Raw genomic sequence first — 27,501 nt, forward strand, 5'->3', positions numbered from 1 at the left:
GACCGGTCGGCGGCAGCCATTTTGTCCTGCGGTGGTTGGGTATTTAGAGCGCAGTGTCCGTAGGCAGCGCACGTCAGTAGGCACCCAGCCGAGTGCCTGTGCTGCCACCGCTTCCTGCATCCGACCCCTTCAGCTCGGCTTGTGCCCCGACCCCGTCCCAAAGCGGCCTCCGCAGTTTTGGCGCTGAGTATTGTCTGTGGAGCCGGAGCCCCGAGGCAGAAGGAGACCGTCAGCTCCCCGCAGCCCGCAAGCACCGGCCCAGCACCGCCCAGCCATGTCCGAAGACGCTCCCGCGTACGCCTCCTTCTTCGCCGTGATGGGCGCCTCTGCCGCAATGGTCTTCAGCGGTGAGACCCCCGGCTCCTTCCCTTCCCGAGCTGTCGGCGGTCCGGGGGCGAGAGTTGCTTTCCCTCGCTGGGGGGTTGCGTGGTACTGGAGGAGCCTGCGCCCTTACCCGGGGGGAGTGGGAGACTCTTTCTGGCCCTCGGGCGGGGGCGAAGACTGTATTAACCCCGCGATGGTGTATAGGGGAGGCTTGCGCTTCCGGGACCTGGGGAGTGACAACTGACGGGCGGAGGGTGTTAGCAGAGGGCTTGCTGTTCCATCGTGCTTTGGGGGTGGAGGTCGGGCTCGCCCCTGGCTGTCCCTTTTGACCGCGCTTTGCGAGCGTCTTGGGGCAGCGCCGCCCGCTCGGCAGCTGACACTTCGGGGTGTCTGGGAGATAGGAGCGGCTCCACCGCAAGGCAGCCAGGACGCCGCTGTCCGCTCCACGGGCATGGTATGGGCGGGGGTGGCCTATTCGCTGGGTTTTCGGGTTGTTACGGCGGGGGCGGACCCCGCCGAGCCTGCAGTTCCCGTCGCTTGTTGCGGCTCCCCCTACCGAAACTTTTCGGCTCTCTCCGCCTGCTGCCGCCAACCCTTCCCAGCTGCTCCATCCGGGCTACCGGGGGCGCTCGGAAGCTTCCGGAGGGAGGGGTCTCCAGGGTGAGACGCAGAGGGTCTGTAAGGCTGACGTCACTAGGGAGCCGACTGGCGGAGGAGCCCCCGGCTGATCACCTGACTGCAGGGAGGGTGTGGGGGGTGGTAGGAAAGAATTGTGTATGGCAAAGAGCCTAAAGCGGATGGCCTGAGCTAGCTTAACCATCTTCCTAGGGTACTTGGTACAGGTGCTCTCCCGAGAGGGCTTTTCCTAGCAAATGTGCTGTAAGGACAATGCTGCTGTGAATTGGGGGAGCTGTTTCCATATGGCTGAATAGGTGTCCACATTTCTGACCAATAGAAGCCTTGCAGAGAGGGAGCATGTAAGTGGTTGATCTACAATAGCTGGTCTCTCCAGTTCAGGAGACTAGGGCAATATTTACCACTTACTGTAAATCTGAGTAATGAGCAACCCTGGCTACCAAGAAAACAGGACCATTTTGAGTGAGTTTCTGACTTAGTGAGTGACCCCAGAGCTGTTGGTGGATACAGGGTCATATGACTACTACTAAGTGTTGTCTCAGGCTTATGAAGCTATGGTCGCCTTTAACAAGTAACTTAAATTCCATCCAACCTAAATGATGTAAATTTAGATCACTTTCTTAAGGATATGGATTAACTTTCGCTGTTAATACTTGACAGACTAAACTTTGACAAATTCTAAAAATAATAGTATAATTAATGGAGATATTCTATCTCCTAGAACTGGAGGGGACCTTGAAAGGTCATCAAGTCCAGCCCCCTGCCTTCACTAGCAGGATCAAGTACTGATTTTGCCCCAGATCCCTAAGTGGCCCCCACAAGGATTGAACTCACAACCCTGGGTTTAGTAGGCCAATGCTCAAACCACTGAGCTATCCCCCTATAAATGTCAGTATAAATGTAAACCTTGGTTAACCAACTAGCTCTTCTGAGATGTGGTCTTCAGTCCAATGAATTGGATGTGTTAATCATAACATTAAGCAAATATGTCACTGACACCTTCTAGGAACTTTCTTCTTGTAGAATAAAAAGCTTTGTGGAACGTTCTTTCACTTCATATATGGGGAAAATCTAAAGGAAACCACTTTCAGCCACTAAACTCAAAGCAGTGAATCCTTCACAGGTTTTGCACAATCACCCAGTCCTTCATTGTACTCGATACACAAAGGACTACATTGGTGCAATACTGACTTGTGTTTGAAAAGGCTGGATTTAGTTCTGTTAAGTAAAACTGTAAATATGGCAAAGGCCACTGACAAAATAGTATGTAAACAATTGCATTACTACTTCAACTTTTCCCAGCTATGACTAGCCATTTTTACTCCAATGTCTGGCACTTGCAATATACACAAGTCATCCTTGTTTAGTTCAAAATATATGCAGATATTCCTTAAGTAGGCAGGTGAATTAACCTCTTTTAAAATGAAGATCATTACACAAGCAGAAACTAGCAAGCCTCTCCATACTTCCATTTGTAGATGAGAGTGCCTCCAAAAATCTTTAGATAAAATTATGCTTGGAAGGATTAGGTTTTTATTTTTAGATGTCAAACATAAGTTTCACTGTGTACACAAATGGACAAAATTCCATTGATTGAAACTTAGGCAAAGTGGGAGATGCTGCTTGAGAACTTCCTACTTCGTTTAAAAATATTAACTGTATATTTTGACATACCATTTGTTAATGGTTATAAAGCTAACTTTTTGCATTTCATGTGCTGCCATTTAATTCTGACCCCCCCCCCCCAACTTTGTACAACTGAATTTAAATCAATAAAAATGCTTAAGTATCTGTTGCAGCTCTTCTGCAATGTACACTGGGCAACTCATTCCTTATTTGGTCACCAACACAACATGATCTGGATATTAAACACCTAGGTCTCTGCTGTACCAGTAGGCTTGTGGAAGATCAGCCTGCTGGATGGGAGAGGATTTTTGGTATAAAGTCCAAAATGTCATACCTACACTTGCAAGCAGTAGACAGAAAGATCTTTATTGATTCGTTGGTGGTGTCCTTTAGTTTCCCCTATTGGCTACTTTCATGGGTTCTGCACGTAGATGCTATTCTCTGCAGTAGAGTGTTATGATGTAGATCAGTGGTCACCAACTGGTCAATCACAATCTCCAACAGCACAGTGGGGCTGCCGCTAAAATAGGCTCCCTGGCCCCACACTGTTCCTGGAAGTGGCCAGTGTGGCCCTGGGGGGAGGGGGCAGAGGTCTCTTGTGTGCTGCCCCTGCCTGCAAGCACTGACCCTGCAGCTCCTGTGGCCACAGCTCCCTGTTCCTGGCCCAATGGGAGCTGTGGGGTCAGTGCTTGCAGGCAGGGGCAGCACACAGGAGGGGCAGTGCACGGAGCCATGTGCTGGCCCCCCCGACCCCAGGGCTGCAGTGACATGTTGCTCCCTTCTGGGAGCAGCATGAGCCTGGATAGGCAGGGAGCCTGCCTTAGCGGCAGCCACACTGCATCACTGACCAGGAGCCCCAGGAGGGAAGTGCTGCCCGGTAGAAAGCTGCATCCCAGCCCAGAGCCAGCACCCCAAACCAGCCCCGAGCCCTCTCCTGCACTCAAACTGGAGCCCTCCCAGAGCTTGCACCACTCACCCCCTCCACCCCTGCCCCATGCTCAGTCCAGAGCCCCTCCCACAGTGAACCCCTCTGCCCCAGCCCAGTGAAAGTGAATGAGGGTGGAGGAGTGAGTGGGGTGGGGCCTTAGGGAAGGGGTGGGGTAGATTTTGGGTTGCCCTTAAATTCAAAAAGTGATCTTGGGTGTAAAAAGGTTGGAGGTCATTGATGTAGATGGTTGGTATTGCTCTTCAGTCATTGCTGAGAAAGTGCTGGAGCATAGACTTAAGTTGCCTGCAGGACAGGGTGGGCCAGTAGGTCATCGCCAAGTCTTGAATGCTGTTGTCTGGATCAGCAGTGATAGTCCTGTTAAGGCAGTGGGGGAGGGATAGCTCAGTGGTTTGAGCATTGGCCTGCTAAACCCAGGGTTGTGAGTTCAGTCCTTGAGGGGGGTCACTTAGGGATCTGGGGCAAAAATAAGTACTTGGTCCTGCTAGTGAAGGCAGGGGGCTGGACTCAATGACCTTTCAGGGTCCCTTCCAGTTCTGAGAGGTATATCTCTGTTTTTTATTATTAATGTACTACAGTCTTGGGTATATAGAAGCAACTCTGCCCACAGTCAGACTCCTGCATAATATAGCTCTAGATGGCTGTCTAACCCTCATCTGCCAGAGGATGGCTTATAAGGCTGGAGGAGGAAAATGGTGGGCATGTGGTCTTTCCTTGAGAAAGAAACTGAATTGGGATGAAGAGGATTTCACGAATTTGAATAAACAGAAGGTGGTGGTCTTAACAGCTTGGATAGCCAAACCCTACCAAGTGTTCAGATTCATTTGAAAACCCAATGACCTACCTTTTTAAACCATTGGCACCCATTTTGGAAGAGTAGGTGGTTCTGTTGAGTTGGAAGGAATTGAGCCCCTAACACTACTCAACCTGTGCTTATGCTGCTGAAGTACAACAATGGTGGAAGGCTTTGTTCTGTCTCTATAGTAAATCCACCCCCAGTAGAACCTGTTACAAACTGACCTGTCACCCACACACCTCATTTGGAACCTGATGTATGCAATCAGGCAGCAGCAGAGGCCAAAAAAGCAAATACAGTACAGTAAAGTTTAATGTAAACTACTTAAACATTTTTTTGAAAAGGTAAGGAAACTGTTTCTCTGCTTGTTTCATTTAAATTGACAGTATTATGCAGAAGAAAAATGCTGTTTAAAAGTTTCAAAGCTATATTGAGTCAATGTTCATTTGTAAACGCTTGAAAGAACAACCATAACATGGTGTTCAGAGTTGCATATAACCTCCATTCCCAAGAGGTTTGTAACTGTGAGGTTCTAGTGTAGCTATGATGACAGAACTCTTGCATAGACACCCAGGTCAATGGTAGGGCTTAGGTGGTGAGAGAAGCTTTTAAGCTTACGCAGAGCTCTTCTTTGGGTCATTCTGTGTAAGCTCAAAAACTTGTCTCTGTTGGACTAACTTCTGTTGGTGAGAGAGATTACCTCAACCACCCTGTCTCACCAATTCAGGGGTGGGCAGACTTTTTGGCCTGAGGGCCACATCTGGAAATAGAAATTGTATGGCAGGCCATGAATGCTCACAAAATTGGGGTTGGGGTGCAGGTGAGGGTTCCAGGGTGGGGTTGGGGATGAGGGGTTTAGGGTGCTCTGGACTGGGATCAAGGGGTTTGGAGAATGGGAGGAGGGTCAGGGCTGGGGCATGGGGTGTGGGGGAGGCTTGGGCGCAGGCTCCCAGCAGCGCTTACCTCAAGTGACTGCATGCTGCGCCATCAGCAGGCACTGCCCCTGCAATGGGAGCTGCAGGGGCGGCGCTTGGGGCAGAGGCCCCTGGCTGCCCCTACATGTAGGAGCCAGTGGGGGGGCCATGTGGCTGTGTTGTATTTCTAGAAAGCACACCAGATGTTTTTCAGGGGAAAGGGCAATACACTGCATTTATTGAGAATACAGCAGTTAATATATGCTTTTCAGTCTCTCTCGCTCATGCACTCAGTCCTGCCAGTCGATGTTTATAGTTAGCAGTCCAGAGTCTGGCTCAATCTAGTGGCCAGCCAGATTGGTTGCAGAGGGAGCTCTGTTGGTCGCGATCCAATGCTCCTGGAGTTGTGGCAAGACGAACCCAAAGTTCCATGGCAAAGTACCCTGTTCTTACAGTCCTTTTTCTCTGTTGAAGTCAATGGATTTTGCTGTGTCATTTATGACTGGTTACTCCTTAATTGGTGTTATCTTTTTGATGTTAACACTTCCAAGCACTTCAGAGAGGCTCATCCTGTCCTGGTTTTGATTTAATCAATCATCTTGTCTTTAGGGGTGCCAGCCTCCACCACAGGGTGGTCGATCTGCCCTTCCTCAATTATGGATGTGCGTTGATGGTTCTCTTCACTCCTCCTTTCTTCACCATCTGACTTTGCCTTCAGACCTTATCTTTTCCTGATGCATACACTCCTCATTCACACAAACAGTCTTTTAGAGACCTTCAAGGGTATACAAACAGCAGTGTTTTATGTTGAGCAAAAAAGACATTGTAAATTAAACCTTACTAAATATTGTGACCAAAACAGTTCACATGGGGGCCCAGGCCTTCAACATGCCTCTAATCTCATTAATATAGACACAATACAAGATCCTGTCTTACTAACTAAACCTTAAAACAAAGAAATCTATATTTAACTAAAGGGCCTAATTCCTAATGCATATAGGAAACAAGACCCCATCTTTTATACAACTTCACCTAAAAGAGGGTGACCATAATCAGCCATAAGGATTGTTCTGGTCTGTCCCTGCCTTAACATCCATACAGACATTGGCAGTCTGTCAGATGCATTTCTACCAATGTCCTAGAGGGTCATTCCTTTCTGCTATTCAGAAAGGGTGGCTGGCAGGATGATCAGATCATACATTAATACATACTACATTATAACAGTCAATCATAACCTCTTATACAAATATAAAATCCTTGTCCTACAGCTGCTTCTGGGAGCCACAGGGCACAGCACCCAGTCCTGTTCCCTGGCTGGAGTGCTAGAGGGGGTCAAGCAGGAGACCCTGCTCCCCAGCGGAAGCTTGAGGGCCAGAATAAAACACCTGGTGTGGCTGGATTCGGCCCACGGGCCATAGTTTGCCGACTCTACTTGAATTGTTTCACTTTTACACTTCAGCTCACTAGATATGCCTCAACACCCTTCAAGTAACTTGTTAATGCCTAATGTTCGTATCCTGAATGCTAGATACCTACTGCAGGAAGATGATATTGTGGCATTGAGCTCTTCACTTTTACATAATGACTGCGTCTTGAAACCTGCTCTTGATGTGTGAGCATATACAACTGAAGTGAAGGAGTACTAGAGACTATCTGGCTGTGAACTAGTCCTGTCAACAGATTAAAGGGATTACTTTTTGTGAAGACTAGTAATATTTTATTACATCTGATGAAGCTTTATATGAATGAGTCCTAAAGCTAACAAATTCATACTACTGTTAGTTCCCTTCTTTAAGAGATTGGTAAACTAGGCTCTGGAAAGCTGCAATCATTTTATACAGACTTAGGCTGGGCATAGATTTGTCACTCATTCAGAGTTACTTTTCTAGTTCCATGTTTGCTTCTGAACTGCTGGTCATCAGCTGAGTCTTGCTGACATTCCTGTCAATTCAGGGTACACAGACGGCTCCCCGAGTTATGTAAACCCAACATATGCAAATCCGAGTTTACGGAACTTTTTCCGTAAGCTAGAAATGGTTGGGTTTTTTTTTTTTGGCATAATGGTTGGAGATGTGCAAAATTAGAGTTATGCAAGGCATTCCGAAATGGAACGCTTGCATAAATTGGGGAGCATCTGTACTAAATGAGGCAATATCTTGTTCATTTGTGATCTGTTACTGAACATGCAGACTTAAAGTTAGCATTAAAATTGACAATGTCATGTAGCACTTCTAACTGGGATGTAGCACTACAGTATGTTCCAGTGCTTCTTGCCTAAGAGTTAATTGTTTCAAAATAAACTGATTTTAGAGGTGAGAAGCTACCAAGCCTCTCTGGGGAGGGAGGTGATGGCTTTAAGACTCTGCATAAAGAACATCTGAGCTCCGTGGCAATTAATGTAGTAGACTTGCTATGTTACACAACTCTTTAAAAGTCATACATTTCTAACTTGAATAAGTCTTGTGTACTGTTTCTTGTGAGGCTTGTATTTCAGAGACTTTTTATTAATAAAAAAAATGTTCAAGGCTTGTTCTGTCCTGGCAGGCTTGATGTGGAAACAGTATTGCATATAGTCTTTTGTTTTGGGTTTGAACACTGATTTCTGATTATAGTAAATAGCTAGCAGAACTTGTTTTGGTCAGCTAATACTGTGGTGGCCACTAGCCGCATCTGACAGGCTACTGTGACCTTGATGTATTTGGATATCTTAAGACTGCTTACTTGGTGGTCAAATCTAAATTTCTTGTGGTTTAAATAGCTTCCCCCTCCCCCCTGTTTCCAGTCTGTAAAATGTGTGGGTGGCTAAATGTCAGATGCTGTTGAGTGGTCAAATTCTATAATCCTTTCCATGTTCTGACTCCTACAGCACATCCTTACCCATCAGAAAATGAAATAGAGGGTTGGTTGGTTTCAAGACCAAATGGTCTGCTTCTGCATTTAATCAGTGGAGACTTCACATTGGAGGGTTGCTGTGTTAAGAGTTATTGGGAGTCTCAAACACTTTCAACCCTGATCATAATTTAAGGCCATAATCCTATATGCAGTTTCACTTAATCTCCTGAATTTGTCCTAAAACAGGATCATGCTTTGCTTAGACTGCAAGCAGATGGAAGATTTCTGATGGAGGAAATACTGCTTTGCTATATCTCAAATGGCAGATGGCTAGTCTTGTGCATGTTGGTTCCTTTTATCATTGCTGCAAGACTTGTATCAAACAAGGGCCCATTTACAGAATTTCTCTGCCTGTTGGGTTCTTTCACTACCATAAATTCATAGCATCTATGGACTGCCTTGGAATTATTTTCACACTTGATAGCTAAATTTAAATGACTCTGCCTGACTAACGGTGTGTGTGGTCCCCCCTACCACCCTCCTCCACCCCCAGGCTCACATTAGAACTTATCTTAGTATTGCCACCAACTCAGAATCCTAGAAATGCAGGGCTGGAAGAGACTTCCAGAGGGTCACTTAGTTCAGTCTCCTGCACTGAGGTAGGACCAAGTAAACCTAGACCATCCCCAATGTTTAACTGATTAAAAACCTCCAATGATAGGGATTCCACAACTACCCTTATAATTATAAAGTTTTTTCCTAACATTTAACCTAAATCTCCCTTGCTGTGGATTAAGCTAATTACTGCTTCTCCTATCTTCGGTGGATACGGGGAACAATTTATCACTATCCTTGTTGACATCCAATTAACATATTGGAAGACTCATCTGATCATTCTTCTCTTCTCCCCCCCCCCCCCCATTTCTTGGGACTAAACATACCTAGTTTTTAAGCTTTCCTCACGGGTTAGGTTTTCTAAATCTTCTCTCATTTTTGTAGTTCTTCTCTGGGATGTCTCCAGTTTGCTGAGCTTCAAGGAAGATCTGGATACCATATTCTAGGTGCGGCCTTTCTGGTGCTGAGTAGAACAGGACAGTTAGGTTAATAAATCCTAGAATGATATAGCCTCTTAAACAATTGCATCACATTGTTGATCACAAGTTGCATGAGTCCACCATAACCCCCAGATTCAAGAGTTCAGCAGTATTTCATGCTATCCCCAGTTATCCCCCATATTGTATTTGTGCATTTGATATTTTTCTTTGCTTTCTAATTGTAGTACTTTACCACTTGCTTTTATTGAATTTCATCTTGTTGATTTCAGTCTGATTCTCTGACTTGTCAAGGTCACTTTGAATTATAATCACTTTGGGGAGTAAAATTAGAACCTCTTCAAGATCAGTGTCATCTGCAGATTTTATAAGCATACTCTCCACTCCATTATCCAAGTCAGTAATGACAATGTTGAATATACTGCACCCAGGACAGACCTCTACAGGACTGTACTGCCCCTCCACCCCCCTCGGTTATATATCAATAGTTTGCTATCATTTGAGTATGATTTTGCAACCACCCTATAGTATCATCTAGAAAGATGAAGTTACTTCACTGGTTACATTGAGACTGTCATGTGGGACTGTGAAAGCCTTAATAAAATCAGTATCACATCTATAGCTTCCCCATCCACTGCCTTCCAGTACCCTGTCAAAGAAGGAAATCAGGGTGTCTTGGTATGACTGTTCTCGACTTGATCATGTTGCTTACAAACCTATTTGTTTCAGTAGCTTTCCAGTATCAAAGCTAGGCTGACTAGTCTGTAGTTCCCCAGGTCCTTTGTTTCTTTTTTTTTTAAATAGGTACTATGTATGCCCTTTTCCAGCCCTCTGGGATCTCTCCCATCCTCCACAAGCTCTCAAAGATAATTGCTAACAGTTAGTTCCTAGGGTGCACTTCAACAGGCCTTGCTGACATGAATACAGCTAACTTACCTAAATATGCTTTAACCTGATCTTTCCCTATTCTGGCTTGCATTCCTTCCCCCGCCTAATATTGTGATCAGATACTTAATTTACTTTTTTTAGTGACAACTGTAGGAAAATAATGTTAAACTTTTCAGGCTTCTTCACTTATTAGCCTCTTCCCTCTGCTACGTAGAGGACTTAATACTGTGCTTCATCTTTCTCTTGCTCCTAGTGTATTTATGAAACCTTATTGCATTTTGTCCCTTGCTAAGTACCATAACTCCTTTTGCACCTTAGCCTTTCTGACTTTTTTCCGTATGCCTGTCTTGTGCTCATTCTTAGTAGTTTGTCCATGTTTCCCTTTTGAAAAATCAAAAAGGAACCCTACATCATTCAGGACGGAGCCACTTTGGACGAATAGTAAGAGGCTAGTCTTTCCTTTGCATTGGGATAGCTTGCAGTTGTGCTTCTAATAGTCTCCTTGAAACAGTCAGCTCATGCCAGCAATATTTTATCTTCAGTATTGTGATACCTATTAAACATGTGCATGAGAATTTATGGTTTGTAGTAACATACAGAGCATAGGCTGCCTTTCAGGGCTGCAGGCATCTTGTATGACCATGGGAGGGTAGTGCCTCCTAGGCAGACTTGACTATTGGCAGCCTAAAGCCAGATGCTGGTTTCTTCTGCCAGTGGACCAAAACGGTGAATTGAACAAGTAAGTGGCAGATCTGAGTGGAACTCGTCTTTTCTTTAATTTTGTGCGTGGACCATTAAACTCTGCCTCTCGACAGCAATATATACTGTAGTACTGGGGAAAGAGCAGGTTAGTCTAAAGCTGTCTACGCTATCTTTTAGGAACATGGCTGTGCGACCACAGCTATGCCACCAAAAGGCATGCAGTGTAGCTGCTGTTTGTCGGCAGGAGAAAGCTCTCCTGCCAACAAAGCGCTGTTCACAATAGGGCTTTTCATCGGTAAAACTTTTGTCGTTCAGCAGGGTGTTTTTAACACCCCTGAATGGCAGAAGTTTTGCTGACAAAGTTCCAGTGTAGACAAAGCCTAACGAACGCTTGGTGGAAATACTTCTGAATGTGCATAGAGCACTGAAGTAGCTGTCTCTAGTAATATGATCTGAACATTTTTGGTTTTCAAGTTTATCTTTCTGGAAAACCAGCCATCAAACTGTTGCTGCTTTGAATCTAGGCAACAGATGAGCATGTGCCTACTCTTACATAATAGAACAGGAAAGTGAGGCAATTTTAAATCAGTAAAGGGGGCGGGGGCATGCCTTTTCTGGCAAACACCCTGACTAGCTGAAAACAAGGATTCCAGCATCAAAGGTGAAGCTTTGTTGCTTCACTGATTCTGTTGTCTGCCAACTAACTTGGCTGGCACTATTCGTTAACTAAGTCAGTCTGAAAGTCTTTCCTCTTATCATTTTGACTGCAATTCCTGTAGACAAGTCTACCAGAGTCCCCCTGTGTTTAATTCACTCTCAGCCTCTCTATGCTGAACCTTCCTCTGAGTCTCTACAGCAGCAATTCATGGTGCTGCAACTCCAGGGCTCTGAGCCCCAGCTGGGTCAGTGGGCTATCATAGTCTGTCCCAAGGCAATATGAGCCATTTATACAGCTTTCCCCTCTTCCTCTTCTCTCCCCCATTTCATGTTTCCTACTGTCCATTGTCCTTTTCAGTCAAGTGAAACTGATCATGGGTTTTCACTCTGATCATTTTGAAGTGATACTCGTATGGACCCATCACTGTAGTATCTGAGCAACTGATGAAGTCTCTTCCTCCCTTGTCTGTACAGATGAACTGGATTAGTCTGTGGAAGTACTGCAAGTGGGTGTAACTTGTAGAATATTGTTTCTATGGGGAGGATCCTCTAGAGCAGACCAACCTGGGAAAAGTTGAGTCCACTCAAAGTAAGATGACTTTGGACTGAACATGGGCATTGGTTCACACCAATTAGAAGTGAATTTACAGTACAGAAATGTGTAACTACTGTAGGAAAACTGAGATTGAAGGAATGGGTCTCGTGTCTAGTTCTGAATAAGCTATGGCTGGTGGTAAGCTTCATAGTCTACATCAGGGTGGGCAAACTTCAGCCCACAGGCTGGATCTGGTCCACTAGTTGTTTTAAGCTGGCCCTCAAGCTCCTGCTGGGGAGCAGGGTCTAGGGCTTGCCATGCTCCAGCCAGAAGTAACAGCATGGCCCCCCTCCAACTCCTACGTGCACCAATGGCCCCGTCTGCACACCAATGACACCCCAGTGGGAGCTGCAGACGGGGCAGCGTGCAGAGCCACCTGGCCGTGCCTCTATATAGGAGCTGGAGAAGGGACATGCCACTGCTTCTGGGAGCCACTTGAAGTAAGCGCTGCCCAGCGCCTGCACCCCAAGCCTCTCCCCTGCCCCAGCCCTGATACCCCTCCCATCCTCTGAACTCCTTGGTCCCAGCCCAGAGCACTCTCCTGCACCCCAAACCCCTTATCCCCATAGCCCTCCTCCCCCCAGCCCAGAGGCCCCCTACACCCTGATCTCCTCATTTCTGGCCCATCCCCAAAGGCTTCACCCCCTTCCACACCCCAACCCCAATTTTGTGAGCGTTCATGGCCCACCATACAATTTCTAATCTCAGATGTGGCCCTTGGGCCAAAAAGTTTGCCTACCCCTGGTCTCCAAGTCTAGATGAAAGATCTTACACTTTGCTCTTCCCTGAGGGGGAGCAGAATGCTAGACAAATGGCTTCATGATGGCCTGTGTTACTTAGTAGATGGGCTGCTGTCCTGTACCAGGTACAAGCTGTGAGTCTGCAGGATTGTCAAGGGAAATTTCCAAAGAAGGAAACAGCAAAAGGATCCAGCATCTGACTTAACATGCTTCATGGTAGCATATGAAAGTTTAAAAATTGGGGGGGCCAGTCTAATTGGGGCAGCCCCTTTCTGAGACTTGGCTTTAGTTTCTCCTTACCTCATCTGTTGTGTTCAAGTTTACTCCTATGGTGTAACCCTTAAAGCTTTTACCATACCCTGTCTCAGCACTTCCAAGCAGGGCTTTGGAGAGGAGCCTGGAGCAGCTCCAGGGCAGGGGAGCTGCAGGTTTTTGCCTGGAGCTGGAGCACCGCTCCAAAGCCCTGCTTTCAAGCTTATGGTAAATCACATGAGCCACCAAGTAAGCTGTAAAATGCCAGCCCCACTAGAATTTATGCTTTCTTACTAGTTGTGTTGTGTGCATGTTGGATAGGACCATACAGTTGCTATTCCTGAAATCGGAGAGAACTTTGCTTTAAAACACTAACTGGAGCAAGGCATGGTTGCTAGTTTAAAGTCTCTGAGTTGTAAGATTATAGTTACACTACTGTTTTAATTTGTTACTAATGGCATTTACTAAGTGTGCACTGAATCCAAATGATCTGTTGCTTATGACTTTGAATAACTTAATTTAAATACCAGAACAGGGACTGAGGATCTAAATTACTCAGTTTCCAAAATTGAGATTCATATGGAGATACTTTCTTGAACCTAGCTACTGTCCAGTAACAAGACAATATATTCAAGATACCATATCTGCAGGATTCTCACTCTAGTCTCTTCTCCTGGGCAGAAATCCAAAATTCTAAGCAGTACCTCTTCAAACACAACACTCTGGCCTTCAGAGGTGAGGGGCCTTGAGATTGCTACTCAAAGGCAGACTAAGGCCCTCTCCTAGTCCACTCAACTCAGGCTTTTTTAGATGTTTGTGCCCTTGGCAAACTTACTAGAGAACCATGTTTAGAACTCTGAACAGCCTAGGACTTAAGTCAGTCTTTTTTTTTTTTTTTTTGTCTTTTCTTTTCTTTAAACTAAAGGATTCCCTCTTTCTCCTCCCCACCCCATGCTTGCCTCTCCTAACTTCTTCCTTTGAGACAAGTTACTTGTTCTCCATGAGTGAGAATCCTGTATAAAGGGCCTTCAACTGAGTAGGGAGGGGAACATGACGTCTTGTCTTTCTGAAAAGGGGGGGGGAGGTCGATTTAAGATACTTCGAATTCAGCTATGCTATTCATGTAGCTGAATTTGCGTATCGCAGCCGACTTACCCCGCTGTAGGGATGGTGGCAAAATCTACCTCTGTGGCTTCCCGTCGACGGCGCTTACTCCCACCTCTGCTGGTGGAGTAAGAGTGTCGATTCGGGGATCAATTGTCACGTCCCGACAGGATGCGATAAATAGATCCTCGAGAGGTCGATTTCTACCCACCGATTCAGGTGGGTAGTGTAGACCTAGCCTAAGAAATAGCAGATGAAATACTGGATAGAGAGGTGTCTGAGGGTGGAGGCTTGCTTGCTTAGTGTGTGGTAAGTGAGGGCCTTTCCCACACTATTGCTCACACATCATGCTTGACTTGATAAGTCTGACTGCCTTTAAACAGAAACTGAGTGTTCACTGACTCTTGTTTAGAAGTAACTAAGTCTGTCACAGATTCCATGACTTCTGCACCCTCCACTGCTGGGCCAGTCTTGGGCCCCCACACATGCTGCCAACCCCCTTTTCCCCCCCCCCCGCCCACACACACACACACCCTCCCCAGCAGCAGAGTTTGGGTGTGTGAGGGGGCAGGGGATTGTGGCACAGCACAGGATGGGATGAGGAAGGCTCTGGGTGGTGCTTATGTGGGGGACTCCCAAGAAGCAGCTGTTACACCCCCAAAGGCCCCCTTTTTTTTAGGGTTTTTTTTGAGGCGGCAGATCAGTATTGTATGTTAACGCTGTTGCAGGCATTGCAAAGTATTTTGGGAAGTGTTAAAGGGGGGTGTGTGTGTGTGGTGTGTTTTTTTTTTTTTTTTTTTCCCCCCCCCCCCCCCCACAGGTTGCAAGAGGGAGGAAGAGAGCAGAAAACAGGTTAACTTAATGCTTTAGCTAGCTTAGTTTAAACATAAGACATGGCCCCAGTTTAAGGTTACGGTGCTCCCCAGAAGCAGCAACAATGACATCCCCTCACTCAGCTGCTAGGTGGAGGCATAGCCAGGCAGCTCTGCATGCTGCCTTTGTCCAGGGCACTGCCCCTGCAGCTCCCATTGACCAGAGACCACCTTGCCCCCTACCACACCCAAACTCTGTGCCCCTCCCCTCCCCCCTCCGCAGCAGCAGGGCCAGGTAGGGAGCCTGCCAACACTAGTGGAGGTCCCAGCCCCCCTCCCCAGCACCTGCAGGGCCCCCAAGTAGCCCCCCAAGTTTTAATCACCAGTGTTTTTAGTACGACTGGTCAGGGGCCATGAATTTTTGTTTACTGCCCATGACTCATCTGTGACTTACTAAAAATACCCATGACTAAAATGTAGCCTTAGTCACAAGCAACTGGCTTCCACTTCCCTCAGTACTTCAAGGGGGAACTAGTGTGTGTTGCACTCATACTACATTTGAGAAACTCTTTTTAAAACAAAAGTAAATGCAGCAATCTGATTTTATCTAAACCTTGTTAGAGCAAAGGTTGTGATAAATGAGACATCAGGCTTCCAGCATTTTGTGGAAACAAGTCTTCACTTGTAGTCTAACTTACCTACTTACAGGAAGACTACATACTGTCCTAAGCATTCAGGCCTTTGACTGTCAAATCCTTTCCTAGACCCACTTATGATGTAAAACAACCCAAATGTGAAATGGGATCCCTTCCCTCTAAGTCTCAATATATAAACTGTAATCCAAGTTTGCCTCAGTTGAGTTCCATATGTAGCTTTCATTCCAGAGTCCTGATGAAAATCCTTCATCAAAGAACATAAGTGTGCTCTTGCCTTCCAATGAGCTATTTTGGGGAAAATCTTAATTAGCACTGCTCTTACAAACACTCAAGATTTCTTTACACATTCTAAAGAAATGAGGTTTCTTCTGGTCTGATTAAATGAGGAACTTGAGACTTGATGACTAGTGGTGGACAGAAGTAAACTGCGGAGTATTGTAATTGGGTTTGATCACATGTTTATACATTAGCAACTCAACTTGCATCCATATTCTGTCCAGGAGAGTAGTCAGTAAGCCTGACTGATGAGAGAGATTGCAGCTCTGAGAATTACGGTATTACTACTATAGCTCTGTACAGTTTGTAGCCTATTTACCCATTAGCCTGGACTTCAACTTTTAAATAAGATAATTTAATATAAAACTTCTAAATGGCTGCCTGCCATGGAATTGCTCTTCAATTCACCCCAAACTTGGAGCATTTTGGGGTCTGAGTCCTGAAATCTTGAGAAGTATCTTTAGATCTCTTGACCTAAAACTCAAAATGGTTGCTTAATTGAACAAGTGAGTAGAATGTGTTTGGGATGGCTGGTCTGGCTATGTAATTGGAATTTGTGGTGACTGGCTCCTAATCTTCAAAGTCTGAACATCCTTGCTGAACTTCAAGGTGTGAAGTCTCTTATGCTTCCAGGTGGCCTGTACTGACTATCTCAAACTCTGCAAAATTGAACCTCTTCCACAGATCAATAGAGGCTACCTGTATAAATTCACTGAAGTCTTCAGCAGATCAGGTGAAAAGACTCGAGTCTCAGGCTAGATTCAAACTTCATGTAGCATTAACATGGGATGCAACTAACATTATGGTGACTTCATTTGCACATTTGGTGAAGAATCAAATGTCTTCTGACCACTTCCCAGAACTGCAAAGTTCTGCAATTCAAACTTAAACTAGTTAAGTTTGTTTGTACAAACTTAATGCAGAGATAATCCTTCCACTTCATACTGCTTATGCTTTCAGTATGGTCTTGCTGTGAATAATTGAACAAGTAACAATGGCCATCTGCAGTCTGATTCTCCGCCAACTACCTAGCTGAATATCTCATCCACCCAAAAGTATACAGCACTTGTAATAGCCACAATGAGATCCCTTAATCACTTGAAATAGTTTTTAAATATTGGATTATATCTTGTCTGTGAAACTAAGCCAGGACTTTCCTGGCCATAAATATGGATTCAGACTTACGACTTCTTTGCAAGTCACTTTAAGCCCTTGATGTATAACAAGGGCTGATGGGTTCTGCTCTTTCTCCTCCCTTCCCCCCCCCCCCCAGTGCAACTTTCCCTGGTGTTGAAGATACAGAGGGATATTTGTGTGATCTCAAGCAGCAATGGATCAGAAGCTGTGAAAAGCTTCCTTTTCTTAACTAGTCACTGAAGTTCTAAAGTAGGACTAAAAATACCTTCTTCCACCCCACCCCACCCCCAATTGCTGGAATCATTCAGAGTTCTTGACTTGACAAGTTCAAATCCTCTTCCAATATAGCCAGGACCTGAGAGTTTTAGATTAGAAATTCAGGAATACCCTTCTTGCATATGCATCAAAAAGCAAATGGCACAGACCACTCCCCTGGCCATGAATCATAAAAGGTGATATGCAGATTGTCTTAATCTGGCCCTAGGCCTGCTACAGCATGGCAGGGAGATGTGGTAAGGCTGTCTCATGGGATAGCCATGCCCATTTGGAGTGGCAGAGGCTCCTTCCAAAGATGCAAGGACAGCAATATGGGACCACCTTTCATCAGGAGCGGCAAGGATGGCAACTGAGTGCCCCCACCAAAAGTAGGGGTAGCAGCAGGGATGTCCCAGATACCTACTCTAGAGCCAAGGTGCTGAGGTAGGCTGGATCTTCTGCACTTCAGCTGCTACACAGTCCTGCCAGGATCGCATTGGCAGGGGCAGAGGTTCCAATCCATCTCAATGGAAGGGAAGTATTGGTCTCCCCCACTCCCTCAGTGCTATCATCTCCATCAATCTGCAGACCTCAGCAAACACTGCTGCATCAATTAGGTCTCACTGCAAAGGCTGGAAGACTTAGAAATGAGAGCTAAAATTTGGAGATTTGAGAGGCATGGCCCTGAAGTCAAAGGCCCTAGATCTTGAAGTACCTCTAATATTTAACTTTTACCCTAACATCTTTCTACCCCTTAGCATTCCTGACCAGTGTCCACACTGTGTGGATAATGCAGTGTGACTTTCTTTCTTACCTTATTCTGCTTTAGAACTCTGGCTTTGCCCAACCCTTCCCTGAAGTCTTAGCCCTGTAAAAAGTCTGCAGCAACAGATGAGTTAGCTATGAGAACTGAACTAAGCAGTTGACAAAGTTGTGTTGCAAAACTAGTTTCCAGAAAGAGAAACATTGCCAAACTGTTCAAATACGGAAATGTTCTAAATAGATCCTCAGACTTGTAGGAACAGAAAGGCATATTTGGCTGTCCACTGAATTCTTCCTCATTCCCAGAAGCTACACTTTCCTGCAGAAGATGCAAAAAGTCTGTCCAGGCCAGACTCTTCTCCCCCCCCCCCCCCCCCCCCCCCAAAAAAAAAATGTTGCTTTTATATAGTTCTTGCTTTCCCCTATTTGTGGACTTGTCATACAGCAATAGGAGGAACTCTTCCTAAAAACTAACTAAATAAATAAAAATTCCTACTTTAATCTCCCTGGGAAGACTGGAGGAGGAAGGTGTAGAAAAAGGAACTAGAAAACTGACAGTTCCTCTAAACTTAATCCTAGTTATGTGCCTGTCAGATATGGTACAATTTACAGTAATTACTTTCACTTCTAGATTCAATACTCTGGGGTTGCAAACAGCTGCAGGAAATAGTTATCTGATTTTTAAAATGCAGACTTCCTCTAATGGCTCACACCAAGCAGTGAAAAAACCTAGTGCAGGTAGAACTTATTCCATCTCAAATGGGTAGGAGGGGAAAAACTTCAATATTGCATCTTACCATAGGTGCAGATTCATGGATGCTCTGGGGCTGGAACACCCACAGGGGAAAAAATGGTGGGTGCTGAGCACCCACTGGCAGGCCCTGCAGATCAGCACTTCCCACTCTGGCCCCACACCACCTGCCTGCCACAATTAGCTGTTTTTGTGGCATGCAGGAGGCTTTGGAGGTGAGGGGGGCAGAGCAGGGACATGGAGGGGGTGAGAAGAGGTGGAAGGGTGGGGTCTGGGGTAGAGCCAGGGTCACGCACCCCCCCCCCCAGCACATTGGAAAGTCAGCGCCTGTATGTCTTGCTTCTAAAATATCTTTGCTACTAGTTGACTCTCAGTAGGTCTAGGGCCCCAAATTTCATTAATCTGTCCCAGTAAAGGCCTGGGGGTCAGTCTGCCTGCAAAAAGCACTTTAAGCAGTTGTAAATAAATTATCTAATCAACCTGAAACAACTGCTGTACACTGAGTGATATTTGGGCAACTTGTGTCCTGCATTAAAGCACAGGCTTGCAAGTGGCGTGTACAGTTTTACAGCGGTAATAATTTTGTAATGTATCTACTAAATCTGGTCACTTGTGTTCCCTATTCTGGATTAGCTTTGACCCACTCCAGAATCTTTCAAAGACTTGAATGGTTAGACAAAGTTTGACCCCAGCTTGCAGTCCAAGCATTGGTCCTCCCCCCCCATTAATTGGCTTAATCGTTGCTGAATCAGTTGAGCCAATGCTGAATGACTTGGAAGCTGTCCAGGATGTTTCTCCTGCGTACAGATTCTTTCAATATACAGAAGGATGGACCACTCTTACCACTTGAGTATCATTCCAAAGTAAACTTCGATGACAAATATTCTGGAGAAGTTGGAACTCTTGGCTAAGCTGTGCTTTTGCCTTCCTGCTGGAATTGTGCACTGCATTGCAGAAAACATAATTGGACTTCTGCAAGATCAGCACATTCTTAAGCCACACAGTGGCTGAGAAACTCAGTGGGAAGTCTTGACTAGTAAGCTAGTGAGCGTATCTGCACAACTTTAGTACTCCCTTTCTGCAATCCCATATAAAAGGGTGTTCGGACCAAGTGGAATTCACCCAAGAGTTCTGAAGGAACTCAAATATTCTGCAGTTTCATCTCTCTGGTATGTAACCTGTCACTTAAACTAGCTTCTGTACTAGATGACTGGAGGATAGATAATATACTGCTGTTTTTATTTAAAAAAAGTCTCCAGAGGCAAGCATGGCAATTAGACTGTAAGTCTAACTTCAGTACCAGGGAGACTGGTTGAAACTATAGTAAGGAACAGAATGATCAGAGATAGATCAACACATGTTGGTGAGTCCATGTGGCTTTTGTAAAAGGAAATCATGCCTCAGCCTATTAGAATTCTTTGAGGGTCTCAGCAAGCTTTGATCCAGTTGATATAGTACTTGGATTGTCAAAAATCCTTTGACAGGGTCCCCCATCAAAGGCTCTTAAGCAAAGTAAGCTGTCATGGAATAAGAAGGAAGGGCTCATAGTAATTGGTTGAGGCAGGAAACAAAGGGTAGGAATAAATGGTCCATTTTCACAATGGAGAGCAAAATAGGGTCCCCCAAGGAGCTGTAACAGGACCTGTACTTTACTCTTGTCCAGATCTAGGAATATGTTGAAAACCGTGATCTTAAGGGGTAAACAAAGCTTGCGGGTGATACATCTGCTCAATGTATTAGCTTTGACTGCTACTACAATCCTAGGAACCACTAGGAAAGGAATAGATAAGACAATCATTATACTAGTGTATAAATCCACAGTACACCCACATTATGAATAGAGCATGCCATTCTGGTTGCCCTATCAAGATATATTAAAATTGCAAAAGGTGCAGAGAAGAGCAACAATGATTAGGGGTATGGAAGTTGTTTTTTTTGTTTTTTGTTTTTTGTTTTTGTACAAGGGGAGATTAAAAAGACTGGAACTGTTCCCCTTAGAAAATCGACTAAGGGGGGGAATATGATGTCTATAACTATGTGGAAAACGGGAAACATTTACCCTTTCACACAATACAAAAATCAGGTCACCCAATGAGGTTAGTAAACAGCAGACTTAAAACAAATGTAAGGAAGAACTTCAACCAATGCACAGTCAACTCGTGGAACTCATTGCCAGGGGATGTTGTGAAGGCCAAAAATGTAGCTAGTGGAGGGGTTTTTTATAAACATAAGTCTATGAAGAATATGTCCATCAGTGGCTATTAGCCAAGATGCTCAGGGACACAACCCTATGCTCTACGTCTCAACCTCTGATGTCCAGAAGCTAAGACTAGGGGATGGATCACTTGATAACTACCTTGTTCTGTTCACTCCCTCTGAAGCACTGGCCACTGTCAGGATACTGGGGCTAGCTGGACCATTGGTCTGACCTAATATAGCTGTTCTTACTTTCTCAGTCTCAGCAGAAAGTTGTACCATCTCCTAAGGCATGCCAAATCAGAATCCAGTTTTGAATACACTAAACTAAATACTCTAGCTTACTACATCCTACCAGTGTAGAATTTTCCTATTACCAGCCAAGGGCTGATTAAATCTAAACCCCTTATATCCATCTATAACTACAGTAGCAAGAAACTGACTAGTTCCTGTCCATATAACTAAAAAACCATGCCTTTCAAAAGCACAACTTCATACAATAACATGCTTAAATACTCACATGAGAGGATTCTTTAGTACTTCTGTGATTACAAGAATATAGCATGTTAACTGATCTTGTTAGCAGGTTGAAACTAACAGAAACCTTCGACTCCCTGTCAGTGCTTCTCTTCTCTATGCTCCTGCAAAATAGCTACCCCAAAGTATTTTCATTTGGGGGGGGGCATGTATCCTAAAATCATAACACAGCGTGGTTCTAGAAATGCATTAATTTTAAGGCTCTTGGATTGTATCCTAAGGCAACTAGAAACCTAGTGGTGTAATTATGGTTTGAAGCAAAAACCTATTACACCTATGCCTGGGTAGGGGAAGGTCAGAATTTACATGTCTGAGTCTGATAAGTAACTAGTTACAATATTGCTGACTTCTTGCATAAAAAACAAATGTTAAGAAGTGGTGGTATAGCTGTCTGGGTCTATCAGGAACCAACAATCATAAATTCAAAGGTCAGTTACACTATAGGATCAAATGGTCCCAAGCTTTATAATGCAGGCCATAGAACTTCCCCAAAATTACTAGAGCATATCTTTTTAGGACAGTATCTAAATCTTGGACTCAATGCCCAGCAAGACTCAAGGTTCATCTTATAGCCTGCCTAGAACACTTCTAGGAGTATTGATGCGTGCTAAACCAAGAATGTCAAATGCAGTGATGAGGAATTTGGAAGCAAAGGCTGAACAAGTTAATAATGTCTAGGTGCCTGGTGTTTTCCTAATCAAACTTCAGGTTGGCCTCCATAAGAGCTGGATTATAGTATCTTTCTGAGTTTGCTGGTAGAAGGCACAAACTTAGTTGAGACTGTTAGGGCCAATTCCTTTTGGATATTACATAATTAAACTTGGCATTGTTTGAAGTTGTAGGTTATGCCTTACAGACTGTAAAAGATGGTATGAACCAAATTACTGTAGACTACATGGACTCTTCAAAACTAGATCTTTAACAAGACCACTCCTTTGTCAACTTGTATACTTACCATGATAAATTCAGCCCAGGGCTTCAGTTGACATTTCTGTAATTTGTAAGAAATGATATTGCAAAGAATAAAGTAGAACTTCCTTCTAATGACAAATGTGAAAGATGTTCTTGTAACAATTCACTGGCCTTCTTGAAGTATTGAACCACTCTACAGCATAGCTGTTGCCTAAACCTGCCGCTACACTGAAGCATGAAGAATTTCACTAAAGTACCAGCTCTCTAAAGGTAGAAAAGGACTTTATTTGAAATCCTTTATTCAGAAGCTCTGTAGTACTGAGATCACAATGTCCTGAGAAGCTCCTATGTTAGTTTGTCAAGAGTCAACAAAAAGCTGGAGTGTGGGGAGGCCTAACCCAGAATCATGGACTTACCAAGGCACTAAGTGAATACCAGGAAGATGTCCCACATTTGCATCTTATTACCCCATGAGTTGTTTTTTTGAATAACTATTTGCACTTAATAGAACAGCAGTAAAAAGAACCAACAGCTGTCAGCACCTGACAAGGAAGAGATGTAAGGCAACCTGAATCAGTCAGGGAATTTTAAATAGTGAACAGTTACCTAGACAGCAACTGTTTCTTGTTTGTAAACAGCATGGGATTCCTACAAGCCTCTGTACAAATAGCCTGCTGTTGCAGACACTTGCTCTATAACAGTTTCTCACTTCAAGAGGAAACCATAAAAATCCTTACACTTCTAAGCACAACTGTGCTTCAGTTGCATCAGCCTGTGTAAACACTTGTAGTGCAGTTTCAGGTCTCTGAACAGATGTCTCTGGGGCAATGCAGATAACACCCTGACTTGCAGGAAGCTTCCCCTTAGCAGAGATCCAGATCATCATACTTGGGCAAGTTTTAAAATTGAGTGCAATAGTCTAATGTGAATTAGCTAAGTTAACTTTCCTGCAGTGTGGGTTGGACTCTTCAATTGTATGCACTGTTGAAACATCTGAAGACTACTCCTCTGTAAAGGAGAAATATGATATGGCAGTTGTAAAAAGCAACAGAGGGTCCTGTGGCACCTTTAAGACTACCAGAAGTATTGGAGCGTATTCTTTCATGGGTGAATGCCCACTTCATCAGACACAAGTAATGGAAATTTCTAGAGGCAGGTATAAATCAGTATGGCGATAACGAGGTTAGGTCAATCAGGGAGGGTGAGGTGCTCTGCTAGCAGTTGAGGTGTGAACACCAAGGGAGGAGAGACTGCTTCTGTAGTTGGATAGCCATTCACCGTCTTTGTTTAATCCTGATCTGATGGTGTCAAATTTGCAAATGAACTGGAGCTCAGCAGTTTCTCTTTGGAGTCTGGTCCTGAATTTTTTTGCTGTAAGATGGCTACCTTTACATCTGCTATTGTGTGGCCAGGGAGGTTGAAGTGTTCTCCTACAGGTTTTTGTGTATTGCCATTCCTGATATCTGACTTGTGTCCATTTATCCTCTTGCATAGTGACTGTCCAGTTTGGCCAATGTACATAGCAGAAGGGCATTGCTGGCACACGATGGCATATATAACATTGGTGGATGTGCAGGTGAATGAGCTGGTGATGTTGTAGCTGATCGGGGTGTCTACAAAGTCTTCAAGCCATAAAGCTACACAGGATACTTTTTAGTATGCCTCTGGCATTAATCTTAAGTGCCTTCCTAGACACACTTAAGTAATTATAGATGTGTAGCACCTGTAACTTCTTCCTATGCCCTTCTACTGAAACCTCATCCTAACCTGTTTAACCATCAGGTTTCAATGACCATACAGTGAGGTCTGAGATTTACTGCTGGTTGTTAACTCAACACATGCTCAATTGTAGTTGCTGGGAGACTTAATTCACTGTCATTGCTTGGGGTGAAGGCTGGTAGCCTGACTAAATGCACTGTGGAGGAGACATTGATTCAAACCTTAGGCATGGTGATGTCCTAATTCTAGAGATGCTAAGTTAAACAGTAAATCAAAGGGAACAGAACACTGATTATGCCTATGTTTGAGCCAGTGCCCTGTAACTAGACCATCCTAAATGTAGGAAATAGCAGTTTCCAGATAACACAGCCTTATGTCCCAAGCATATGCTAACTAGCCTTATAGCCTAGCTACAGTGTGTGTTGGGTAGAACAGGCTCAATTTGGAATAACTCTAATCTTACTGTTGCCTTGAGCAAGTCATTCCTACTTCAGCATTCCCCACCAAATGGGAGATCAGGGAAATATTTGAAGTTGGTGCCAGTTTACCTACTAGCAAAGCCCTGTGCAACTTAACAGGGTACAATAGCCTAGAAAACCATGCTCTCATAAGTGAATATGGTCTAGTAGGGATACCACTAACATTGTTTTCCTCTCTTCCAGCTTTGGGAGCTGCTTATGGAACAGCAAAGAGTGGCACAGGTATTGCAGCCATGTCTGTCATGAGGCCTGAACTGATCATGAAGTCAATCATCCCTGTTGTCATGGCGGGTATTATAGCTATCTATGGCCTGGTAGTGGCAGTCCTTATTGCCAACTCCCTTGCACCTGGCATCACACTATTCAAGTAAGTTTTTGCTACACCTGTCAATAGCAGTGTTGGGAGTGTTAACCTGAAACTCTTGACCCTGGTCAAATGACTAGGTATCACTTAAACACTACTGCAGAGAAGCCACTTACTATGGAGTACTTGGAATCTGTGGTGATATGGGCAATGAAGTACCTAGAGAGCATTTTATAGGTATAGAATAGCTTGTAATCCTGTAACAATTGGGTCCAAAGTTCAGATCCACTTTCCACTGTCCTATTAGGAACTCAGTCAATCATACAAAATGGAGAGCTTCAATACATGGTCATACAACCTTGCCATTCTATTTCTCCATCTATTACTGGCATTTAAAGCTGTCCCACTATGGCCCATAAGCAGTTCAAGAAAGGGGTCATCAGCCAGTGAGAGGAACTTAAACAGTCCCTGTTTATGGTACAGCTCCTGATTGAACAAAGACTGTAAAGGGTATGGATTTTAAACAAGGTGTGCAACTTAATTAGGCTGGTTAAATATGCAAAATTTGAGCTTTGGTATGCACCAGTTACCCAGGAGACATTTGTGAATAATTCAAGTTACTGCTTATTTCAGAGCATGCCAACATGTTGGTAAATAATCCTTTAGCTATGCTAACATCAACAGTTGCCTTTTTGCACCTGGAGCAATCTAAAATCCAGTCTCTTCCAAGCTTCCTGAGAAGGGCTGGAACTAGCCTAAGACTTGGAAGCCTGCAATAATAACTGACAGCCCTAAAGAACTGGCTTAATGTGGCAGTAACACCTGTAATTCTATAACTTCCTAAAATGTCTGTCCTACTAAGGACCACTAAAATCTGTCTTAATCCTAACTGGGTAACACAAGCGGACAGGTCTTCAGATACTGAAATGAAGGCATGTCCCCTATCAAGTGGCAACTCTTCTGCCCTAACAAATTAGGAATCTGTTTAAGCACTCTTAGTTTGGGAAACCATCTCTATGCAAGTTAATGAGGGACTGGCAGTCCTCAACTGTCCAGTGTGATAGTGTTTAAACCCCTTGATTCTAGAAATGACTGCATCACAATGCAGGAGTTACTGTGCTATGCTGTCCATCAGCAGTAGAAAGTGAAATTATGCTCTACCTTTATTCTTGGGAGTAGGGAGTTGGCTATGCCAGGTGTCCTGACAAATAGAATTAGAACAATTCAGAGAAAAAGTTGTATCTGTGCAGCACAGTATGGCAAACACTTATATTGGAATAGAACTTAATACCAAAATGACTCCTTAAGCTACACATTAGCTGTGCATGTGTTTTCTAGGCAGTTATAGTTGCCAGAGCCTTGAATGTTTAATGGACAGTCTGATTCTTACATAGCTTCATGTGCTACCAGTATTTGGAACTGACTGACTAAATTACTAATGCTCTTTCAGAAGCATGCTTCCAGATAGTATATGGGCTTGATGTCCTGTCAGGGTCTGCACGCACCCAAAAAAAAAGACCCCTGAGAACATGAGATTCCCAATTATGTTCAACATCCGTCATCTTCCAAGACTACACCCACATGTGTAGTGGGAGACAAAGCTAGGTGTACAGTTGGGAACTTCCCCGCTGAGGTTGTGATGGAATATCTATCCCTTTAGGAGGGTGTGGTTCCCCCTTCAAAAGTGGTGGTGGAAGTGCTGTATCTACAGAGAAATGGCAGTTACCTTTTTTGACCCAGCCCTTGAACTTGAGATTTATCATTCATCACTAAACGTGTCTCATCCTTGATCTGCAGGAGCTTCCTTCAGCTGGGTGCTGGCTTGAGTGTGGGCCTCAGTGGTCTGGCTGCTGGCTTTGCCATTGGCATTGTGGGTGATGCAGGCGTACGGGGGACAGCGCAGCAGCCCAGGTTATTCGTGGGAATGATCCTGATCTTGATCTTCGCTGAAGTCTTGGGTCTCTATGGCCTCATTGTTGCCCTGATCCTTTCCACAAAGTAAACACCACAGAGTATGATGTAAAGAATTAAACAAACAAACCCACATTTAAAACAAACAAGCTCCAGAATGAAAATGGTCTCTCAACAATGTGTACAGTTGTCTTAATTTGGTAGTGGATCTCTTGTAAATGCGCAATGAATGTTAGTGACTTGTCTGTCCTGTGTATACTTCAATATTAAACTGGATGGGCTGCCCAAAACCTGCTTCAGGGTTTGGCATGGCCTGTGTGCAACTTTCCACCCATTTGCCATTTAGAGTACTTTTATGTATAAATAGGAACTAGAAATGTAATTTTTTTCTCTTCACTGGATGTTTATTTATGAAAGACTTGACATGTTCATACATTATGGAGCAAGAATTTTCAATTTCCCATGCTATATAAATCATATATGTAGATTATTGCACTGTGGGGTTAATTGTAAGTGCAGAGAATTCCTTGGATGTAACTCAATTCTAAAGATTGCTATAGTGTCCTGGTATTGGAGTGTGAGAATTGTTTTGTCTTTTACTTATACAGCAAATGTCCAACACTCCCATGTTTCCAGTAGTAAAATTTATGCTCTGGCATCAGTCGTGCACCCAGTGTTGGATTTTGCAGTTATACAATGTTTCCAAATAAAAACTTCCTCCACTACACTA

General features: G+C 44.3%; 1 protein-coding gene across 1 annotated transcript; it reads left to right on the plus strand.

The window, feature by feature from the left end:
* On the plus strand, window positions 1-27,501 carry ATP6V0C (ATPase H+ transporting V0 subunit c). The gene is made up of 3 exons (XM_034784172.1): window positions 1-347; window positions 24,740-24,923; window positions 26,658-27,501. Exons 1-3 carry the CDS (start codon window positions 275-277, stop codon window positions 26,860-26,862), a joined length of 462 nt encoding a protein of 153 aa, XP_034640063.1. The 5' UTR covers window positions 1-274; the 3' UTR covers window positions 26,863-27,501.

The sequence above is a fragment of the Trachemys scripta genome, chromosome 10 (assembly GCF_013100865.1).
Source record: "Trachemys scripta elegans isolate TJP31775 chromosome 10, CAS_Tse_1.0, whole genome shotgun sequence".
NCBI lineage: Eukaryota > Metazoa > Chordata > Testudines > Emydidae > Trachemys > Trachemys scripta.

Bases quoted from the DNA above. Each gene is read 5' to 3' on its own strand.
- ATP6V0C (XM_034784172.1), top strand. From the start codon at position 275: ATGTCCGAAGACGCTCCCGCGTACGCCTCCTTCTTCGCCGTGATGGGC. The intron at 348-24,739 runs GTGAGACCCCCG...CCTCTCTTCCAG, and splicing joins TGCCGCAATGGTCTTCAGCG to CTTTGGGAGCTGCTTATGGA. The intron at 24,924-26,657 runs GTAAGTTTTTGC...CTTGATCTGCAG, and splicing joins CCTGGCATCACACTATTCAA to GAGCTTCCTTCAGCTGGGTG.